Genomic DNA, 9,268 nt, shown 5'->3' on the forward strand with positions numbered 1-9,268 from the left:
ACAATATTGGCTGTGAGCAAATCAACATCAACGTTGTCCCTGGTGGATTGCTCCTTTAACTGGAAGCAAAGAGAAACAGCCACCATGAACAGGCTACTTGGCTTCTCTAAAAGAGAATTGGCCACTAATGTCTGAGATTCTGCTCTTTTCTTCCCAGCCAATGCCACAAAATAACGATTTAGAAGCCGGCAGGATATCTCTCGCAACCATACGTGTGGGTGCAACAAGAACTTAAACACCATTTTCCAAATATCCTGTAAAATATACATCAGAAAATATTGAGGCCCAATATGTAAATTCTTCCGACCGAAAAAAGGGAAATAATCAACAAGAAAGAAAGAAAGACAAATGACAGGCTCAGAAGGAAAAAGTTCCCAACTAAGTCCAAGATAGTGATTGATAATAAAGCTAAAGCAGTAATTTTCTGAGCTGGAGACCTCTATCTCAAGATTTGACAACAAGCTAAGATCAATGGTCCTATAATCTTGACAACGGGCAAAAATTAATAACTATCAAAAGCTAATGTGTATATATACATCAGAGCTTCATGATACAGTGATTGACGAGACAAGTACTTATCAGAAGTCTACTGCGACAATAAACCACATTTAGCATCATACGACTGAGTGCATACCTCTAAGTCTTTTCCGAAACTTAAATCTGGAAATTGCTCGAGCATCTTCTCTATCATAACCAGTGAGTAGTATGCTTCCTTCCAATAAGGAAGACTGCCTTCTTCAACAGTATCCTGCAACTGTACGCTAGAAGCACTAACAGCAGACTCCAGAATCGTTTTAGCATCCTGCAATATATTGTAGATATGCTTCCGGAATGTTTTCTTCATGGTGTCAATAAAAAATCCCAATACCTGTACAGCAACCAGAAAATAAATGAACTTCAATTCCGCAAGAAGCAAGGAACATTATACAAAAGGGGCCAACATAATATGAACGAAAAAACCTTCAGGTAACACCACTTGTTATTCCTGTTTCTTGCATATTTAAAAATATATACGTTCCTACTTCCTACTGTCTGACATCCAACTATTGTCACAAAGCGAGCTAAATAAGAACATAAACCCTCAGCTTTTACCTGTGCTGCACAAGCCCGTAAGTTCTGCTGCTTATACCAACACAAACAGTACAAGAGACTGGAATCAACTTGATCTGTACTCATGCGACCTATCAGAAGTTTTATCAAAGCACCAACATGATACCGCACATCTTTATCAATCTCATTGGCCAAACAAAGAACAAGTTGAAGGAACAATGTTTTCGACTGCCGATCAAGATCCGACTGCTTGCCGAGATTAGGTTCTGAGAATTTCAAGATTAGCGCTTCAAGCATGTCAAGAACTGCTTCTCTTCCAGTTGAATATTCATACCTGAAGAAAAAATTCAATCAGTATAAGAAAAATAAGAGCCAAATTGAATTCACACTCTGCGCATACGTACCTCAGATTTTCCAGCAGAAAGTTCACATGTTGCTCTAAACGTTTTTCAGAAAGCGTATAGTGGACGATAAATTGCAACAGTATCTGTTTACATTTCTTGCGGATTGGATCCGACTGACTTTTTACCATCAATTCTGAAACCTGAGTAGCAATGTCATATATCTCTGGAACCACAAGCTTCCGTTTCACGATGGCCTTGAGGAGTGAAAGAGCAATAAAGGATGTGTCTGACTCCAGATTCTCCAGATCAACAAACATGGGGAACTGAACCAACATTTTCAACTGCTCAGATGATAAAGTTATATTTTTATTGTCGAGAAGCGTTGTTAACAGCTTCAGGCATGACTGCACAAGTGGACTGCTGGAACTCACTGCAGACTGAGCAATGGTTAACAATACTGTTTTTACTTCATCTGCTTCAGACATGAGGGAGGGCAGTGGAAACCTTATTAGTGAAGTAAAACATCTAAGAGATAAAGATACGATATCCTCATATTTAGAACTCAAGCATCCAGTAAGTAGTCTGACAAATGGATCTAACATGGACAACAGCTCTTTATCAGCGTTGTCGCATTTCAACTTCTTCATTCGGTTATGCAATAAGTCAAGAGCAAACACAGTTATAAGATGTGGGCATGACTTAGCACCAGAAATCAACCCAACGGTCTTTTTCAGATCTCTTGAAATACTTTTCTTTCTGGATGGTAGAGAAGAGACTTGATCTCCAGGACCATTCCTATTGTTAATGCCATCATCAACACGGGCATATATAAAAACAAAAAGATCTCCTTGGTCAACAGATGGATTGCTTTCGATACCAGCTGCAATTTGTCTTAACATATTCTCCAGATTAGTTTTGATCTTCGGAGTTAGATGCCGCTGTAGCTGAGCAGTGACCGGAGAGAGTAACGTCAATCCATGGCTTCTGAACGTTACATTTTCAGCAATCAGTTTCAGAGTCTCAAATGACTTTCGTTTTCTTGTTTCTTTCATTTTGGATGCGAATTTTTCCACGTCTTTCTGTTCAGCAACCTCTCCAAGGATATCGGTTTCTACCACAGCAAGGAGATCAACCAAACAATGATCTAACTTCCCACACGTAGATTTGGACAGGCACCTTGATAAAATAAAACTGAGAGTGTGCCCCAGCACATGCACCTCAGATCCTCGTTTTAAGATAGCACGTAAAACGTTGACTACAATTTGCAGGTACTCCAGCCCAAGTTCTTTCAAACAAGCAGACAGAGCCAATCTGGCTTCATCACGTATGCTCTCCAACCGATTCTTCAAAAAACTGGCAACTTTATGAACTATGGAGGACAGGTTTGAGTCCATTACATCTTCAGGAAGTAGTTTTAGAACCTTCAGTGCAGCCACACTGCTGTTAACATTAACGTTATCAGAATCAGAATTTATCAGCTTCTGCATCTTTGGGAACACAATTTTCTGTAGGCAAGTCCTAATTTCCTCCGCCTCCTGCGGGTAACTATCTTTTGCAAAATGAAACTTATCCAAAATCAAGCAGATAAGTCGCAGCAGGAGTTTTCCCTTTTTTTGATGCTTGTTCATCTCACGAAAACACCGATTCAATAGAGCATAGTATGACTTCCAACTCATATGTGCAGATACAGATGCAAGTGCTTCTGTGCATGCATTTCGGACATTATTCTCTTTTCCATCTTGTCCATCAAGCAAAATATTGAAAAAGACCGAAACCAAAAGTTTTCTCAATACTCCCTGCAACACCAACATTTGCGTAAGTCTTTCGCAGTACAGCAGTTGCATTTAAAAATGTTAGAAATTCAAGGGATGACCTCAGGCAGACTGCTATCTTTGACCACATTTGTAAAACGTGAAATTGCCCTTCCTCTACGGTGTACCTACAAGAAATTGAAAGGAGATCAATCACCATAAGGTTTCTAGAATCTTCACGAGCTATATGCTGCTTCATCCTCTATGGGTATAATAAGGTCTCAACAAACACATTGGATTGAGTCAGAGGGAAAAATAAGATTAGAACAAAACAAGAAGTTGGTTTTGGTTACTGTGTGGTTATCATATCGACTTTGATTATCACCACAGCTCGGATACAAATTGTGGATTCAAGGAATCCTATAATAAAATGACTTACCTGAATGTGAACAATAGATTTAAAAAAGTCTACATTCTCGTCTTCAGAGCATAACGGTCTGAATGCAGAAAGATTTCCGGCATCTGGAAGTTTGGTCACCATCTCCCGTATCAAAAGAAACCACTCCTGTGAAAGATTAATTTGTTTCAGAGAATCGTCAGACCAAAGAAGAAAGCTATGAGTATCCATATTACACCAAATTCAATATCCCTGGCAAGAGACTTATCTATAAAGCAAAGACACAGCAATAAGCTAACCATAAGCAACAGCAATAAACCTGCCCTAGAGCTAGTGTCCAATGAAATTTACATTATTTTTCTTCCGGGCCTTTCTTTCTGCTCGATTCGGGAGGGTACTGTACCTTTATTATGATGCCTCCTCTGTTTATTGCATCTCCCATGTGTTTCAAAATGAAACTTCTTAAAATGAACAGTATTCGATCTCCTGTCCAGCTTACATCAGCTATTTTGACCTCTTTACCAAGTTCAGAGTGTGATGAAGCCTCTTCGCGAAGTATTGAGGCTGAAAAATCAATGAAAGAAGACAAGAGCTTCTGTGCGCTACCCCTTAACATAATGGATTCTGATGATACGTTGTATATACTCTGTGAGAGTATGATCTTTGTGTGCTGCTCTGAGGATTTATTAAAAAAATCTGCATTAATCTCCACATAAGCATTAACTATCTTTTCATAGTCCAGGTCGTCAACTTCCATGGCTGAGATGGCATTCATATCGCGAATGCGCTTCGCCTGTAGGTTGGGAACCAATTGTTAGTAACAATTGCAAAATAAATAAAAAAAGAGAAGGAAAATGACTCAGCTTCACACAGAGACATGATACTAACCACATCAACCAGAGAAGAGTCTTTTTCTGCAATAGATTCAAGTAGATCACAAATGCATAATCTAACTTCACAGTCAGCGTCAACAAGTAGAGGAGAGATTATATTTATAATTTTGCTGGTACTCTCAATCCCAAGGAACGGTATGATGTCCTGAATAGCTAGCAAAGCCTCACGACGAATATCTGTAAGAACAATAAGACAGTAACATACAAGAGACGTGATATTGTAAGTTTTACACGTGATATTGTAAGTTTTTACCAATAAAAGCAATGATAGTAATCATACCCGAATCTTTTACACTTTTATCCAAGAAAGACAGCAAGACGTCCAAATACTTCATAGCATGAGAGGGATCTCGCACACGCTTTGACAATAATTTAAGAATTTTCATCTCTCTTTCCCCATGATACTTGACTGATTTCCTGTACATAAATAACACTTAAAGAAATAGTAGAAACAAGAGGAAATAATTGGGTCCGGTAATTAACAAGAGTCCTAACCTTTTAAATATATCCCCAATGAAAAGAGAATGCAAGCTGTTAATCAGTGCGTCTATATAAGGATCTAAGAATCCACTGATCATATTGGCATCCTCACCAAATTCATTTTCAAGGCAAAGCAGATTCTCTATGAATTTTAAGGCAGAAGACTTTATAGCTTCTGAAGCTGTGGTGACTGTTAGAACTGAAAAAATGTCTGGAACAAGAGACTCCTCCCGAGATAATAGGGTGAAGAGATTACGGCTTCTACTCATTGACAAGAAGCATGAGAACAAGGAACTTGGTTTCTCACTACTAGAACCCTCCTGTTTGAAACTCTTAATTAAAGGACTCACTGCCGAGAAGAAGAGGTCCCAGAACTCGGAGCCAAGATCACAATCCTCATATTTATCAAGAACATGAGCAATGATTTTCAGACATAAGGATCTCAACTCTTTAAACTGCTTCAAAGCAGTACCAGCCTACACAAAAACGGGAAAATGTCAGGCAATACAAGAATTCCAAAGGAGATAGGAGAAACCATAATGATTTGTTTGCATGGATACCCTACACAAGACTTTAGCGAAAGAGGCAAACAACACTAATAACCATTTTACCTGGTCATGATTTATTGAAGCATTTTCTTTATCATATGAAGTTGATGGGTTGGCTGCCAATGAATCAATGTTCCTTTCTTCATCAATATTTGGAGCAGAATTTCCCAATAGCCGGACAACACATCCCATCAAAAAGTCTAGAAAAGGTCGGACACGGGATTCATCAAAGACTTCAAGGATATGTTGGATGACATGAAGAAACCCAGATTTCTGATTCCTGGATAATGTCGAAATAGTATCAACAGTGAAATACTTCAGGAAATTCGAGTTATGGAAATAGTCCATAGAACTTTCGCCAGAACTCCAAAACGAGTCCATTGTTTCCTCTGATATGATGTTCAAAGGCTTTATCAACAAGGCAAAGAACAGGGCAAGTTCATTAACATCCAGCTGAGATGTAAAGCAAAGAACTGCCTGCCGGTGACGGATACTTGTATGCTGACAAGAAAAACAACGATAACTTGTTGGGACCCAAATGAAAACTGTATTGCATAGTGAAGTAAACTAAAAGTATTTAATATGTACCTTCCGTGAAGCCGAACTTTTCAATGTTCTAACTTTTGGCATAAGGATGCGAATTACAATAGAAAAAATTTGTGATCTGTGAGGTTCTACGATGTCTTCAGACAAGTTCCAGGTTGTGAGTTCTTCTCTCAATTCTTTAGGTTTGATCAAATTCAACAAATGTTGGCGGTGTGGGAGTAAGAAGTCATTCGACAACAGAAGGCACTCTAGAACATTAGTTTGTATTTCAGCATCATTATCATCCAGGAACCTGGAAAACAAATTTAAAAAAAAAACACAAACCACATTCAAAGGTCAATGGAAGTTCTTGCTCCAAGAGAGTCAGAATAACAGTGAAATATCGAATTGAGTAGTCTTGCCAACCTATTCTGAAGAACGTCGTTTACAAATTGACTAAAACAAAACGACCTAGTATTCTTCATTAACTTCAGCAAAGTCAACCATTGTATAAGAATCCTCTTCCAGTCCTCTCCTTTACAAACTTGGCGATTATATGATCCGACACTACAAGGTAGAGAAAAAAATTATGAAGACAGTTGAATAATATTATGCTTAAAAACATATAGAGACATGATTACCTCAAAGCATTTTCGCTGTTATATCCCAGAAATTTCAACAACAAAGGGAGAATTTCAGAAGCGCGAGACTGAGCAACACTGGACGCCTTTTGTAAGGTCTGTAGCAATTGAGATAACACCGTTGCAATAGGTGTGCTATCAGACGGTGGAAAGAGAAATGAATTGAAACGGCCCATCAGATCTGTAGATTGCAAGAATAACATATACACATCAGACTATACGGACAAGGGAATGGTTAGATGAAAAAATAAGATAGAGATGGGTTTACGGATATATATTTCGTTCTAACATATTAAACAGGAGACAAAAAAAATGGGGAATTAATATTTCATATTGTGAGTGGATGAAATAGATATTTTACTTAAATTGTGAGAGCCTACCCGTATGCCTCTCTGAGATGCTTTGGTTCGCGTTCTCACTATGATCGTGGAGTGTCTCAAATTTTAGTTGGCACTGCCCCAAATAACAAACAAAATCACTCCACACCGCACCTGTGTGATTCCTCACAAGAACTGCAAGACACTCAGACGCTGGACCCCACAAATCCAAATATCTATTATGTAATAGTCCCAACATCCCATTCAATACAAGCTTCACATATGCCTCATGTATCCTGCCAGCGGAGAGATCCTTTTGTATTGTAGAGATCAAACCGACCAACATCCGACTAGTATCCACTGTGGGAGCAGTTTCTTCGACTGAGCGTAATAACTGAAGAACCTGATATTTTTAAAGGAAAAGTTTAAGAAAGTACTGATAACATGATAGTTCAGAGAGGCAACAGTTATATAGTCATCATGCTAGTAAGAAATCTGCTTGAGGTAAAGAATACAGAACAAAGGATATCTACTCACATTCCCTTTAGGAAGAGATTTTATAATCTCTTCAGTTTTCATTTTCTTCTTAGGAGGATGCTCTTCAAAAGAAGGGTCAGACGATAGTGTTTCAAAATGGCACAAAATCCTCAGAGTCATAAGTCGGACGTCTTTGTTTGGGTGACGCAAATTTTCAGAAAATATGTCAAAAGCTTCTACAGCCTTCTTTGCTTGAAGTTCTGGATATGCCTTGGACCTGTCATCATGAGCTAATGCTGGCCTACGAATTAATATAGGGATCAGCTTATCGTCACAGAGTTCATTAAAAGAAGAAATAACAGAATAATCACCAAAACAGACAAACTCACCTGTGGATATAATCCAAAAAATCGGCCACGGGAGACAACACTTGCACACATGACTTATAATCTTTAGCAAAAGACAAAGCTTCCTCTAGACCACTGTGGTTGATTCTTCCCGGCAGTTTGTAACATGACCTCAAAGCAGTACCAAGTAAGCTCTGCCACATCAATTCTGGGGCACTAAAAGTGTCTGCTGAAAAACGTCGCTTATATAAGATGTTATGGTAAAATCCAGAAAATAAAATCACATTCAAGGGCAACTCAATTTCCAGTGAACAAACAGCTCAATGAAAGAAATATCACGGAGAAGACACTGCAAAACAGGATATGAGAATTATTTAGGATTTTGTATAGTGGCAGACCCCGCCCATGAATCTTCATGTGTTCGATCAACAGATGACACTATCCAAGCACATAATTTGAGTGGCGTCTTTAGGAAAAAAAAAAGCAGCATAGAACAAAAATATAGTAACATGCAAAAAAGAGTGAATCATGCAGTAAAACTTACCATCCGACACTCCCAAATGCTGTCTGAGAGTCTTCTTAAAGCAAATCAGTAATGATGAATCCACTCTAAAATAAGGATAACAGTTGACAACTCCCCAAATGATAGCCAACTTGGCCTCGTCAATTTGAACTAATCCAGTATTCTCGATATTCTGTTGAATCTCTTTTAAATTCTTTTCCAAGAACGAATGAATTCTCTCATATTTACCCTCAAATATTTGATTTATGATGTTCACCCCGTCATGACTTGTTTGTTGACTCTCACACAGTGTTAGTAACAGAGGAATAACTTCCTCAGGAGACTCCCAAATCATGTTGTTAATTGCACTGCAAAATGGAATTTAGCTGCTAAGACACAGAGATAGAATAATCAATGAGGAACTAATTTAAAAAAACTATGATATGAGTCTTGCCTTAATATATTATTTGTAAAGGCTTTCACAACTGAATGATCCTTCAGTAGGAACTCCCTCAAAAAAGTCAGCAAACTGAAAATAAACATGATCAATGTCAAGAAAAGAAAAAAAAGAAAAGTATATAACAGAGAGATAGTAGACAATACCTTGAACTTTTCAAGGCAAAAATCGGAGCCCATTGCGAAGCAACAATTGGCATTTCATTGACTCTGTTGATTGTGCATAATATCAATTGTAGAACTTCATCGAGGACAGCAGATAAATTATCACCTTCTACAAGGGTCCCAGAGGAAGCAACAAACGTTGACACAATGCGGCTCACGATTCCAATCAGTGACGAGCTATCTGTTACACCGAGACAGTAACTTAAGTCAGCAAGACATGAAAAGGTATGTTGGCATGCGTAGCCAAAAGAGAATGCAACAAAACGAGAGGTTGAGAGACAGAAACAAATCAGCAATTGAATAACTGAAAAGGTATGTTGGCATGCGTAGCCAAAAGAGAGTGCAACAGAACGAGAGGTTGAGAGAGAGAAACAA

The 9,268-nt window shown here is 38.4% G+C and overlaps 2 protein-coding genes across 2 annotated transcripts in view; both read right to left on the reverse strand.

The window, feature by feature from the left end:
* Positions 1-9,072, reverse strand: part of LOC104727650 (U3 small nucleolar RNA-associated protein 20-like) — an 11,140-nt gene extending 2,068 nt beyond the window's left edge. Inside the window, exons 1-20 of the mRNA XM_010446738.1 lie at positions 8,876-9,072; positions 8,727-8,801; positions 8,315-8,640; positions 7,813-7,999; positions 7,484-7,724; positions 7,010-7,349; positions 6,630-6,810; positions 6,415-6,555; positions 6,052-6,301; positions 5,527-5,964; positions 4,931-5,391; positions 4,716-4,852; positions 4,431-4,612; positions 3,946-4,335; positions 3,585-3,710; positions 3,268-3,333; positions 1,455-3,190; positions 1,093-1,384; positions 635-868; positions 3-254 (exon numbers count right to left, since the gene is read on the reverse strand). Coding sequence (XP_010445040.1) covers positions 3-254; positions 635-868; positions 1,093-1,384; positions 1,455-3,190; positions 3,268-3,333; positions 3,585-3,710; positions 3,946-4,335; positions 4,431-4,612; positions 4,716-4,852; positions 4,931-5,391; positions 5,527-5,964; positions 6,052-6,301; positions 6,415-6,555; positions 6,630-6,810; positions 7,010-7,349; positions 7,484-7,724; positions 7,813-7,999; positions 8,315-8,640; positions 8,727-8,801; positions 8,876-8,928 — 6,108 coding nt within the window. The 5' untranslated portion in view covers positions 8,929-9,072. The remainder of the gene's footprint in view (positions 1-2; positions 255-634; positions 869-1,092; positions 1,385-1,454; positions 3,191-3,267; positions 3,334-3,584; positions 3,711-3,945; positions 4,336-4,430; positions 4,613-4,715; positions 4,853-4,930; positions 5,392-5,526; positions 5,965-6,051; positions 6,302-6,414; positions 6,556-6,629; positions 6,811-7,009; positions 7,350-7,483; positions 7,725-7,812; positions 8,000-8,314; positions 8,641-8,726; positions 8,802-8,875) is intronic.
* LOC104727651 (U3 small nucleolar RNA-associated protein 20-like) overlaps positions 9,183-9,268 on the reverse strand; it is a 4,533-nt gene continuing 4,447 nt past the window's right edge. Inside the window, exon 9 of the mRNA XM_010446739.2 lies at positions 9,183-9,197. Coding sequence (XP_010445041.1) covers positions 9,183-9,197 — 15 coding nt within the window. The remainder of the gene's footprint in view (positions 9,198-9,268) is intronic.

This window comes from Camelina sativa, chromosome 11 (genome assembly GCF_000633955.1).
Source record: "Camelina sativa cultivar DH55 chromosome 11, Cs, whole genome shotgun sequence".
In the NCBI taxonomy this organism is placed as follows: Eukaryota; Viridiplantae; Streptophyta; class Magnoliopsida; order Brassicales; family Brassicaceae; genus Camelina; species Camelina sativa.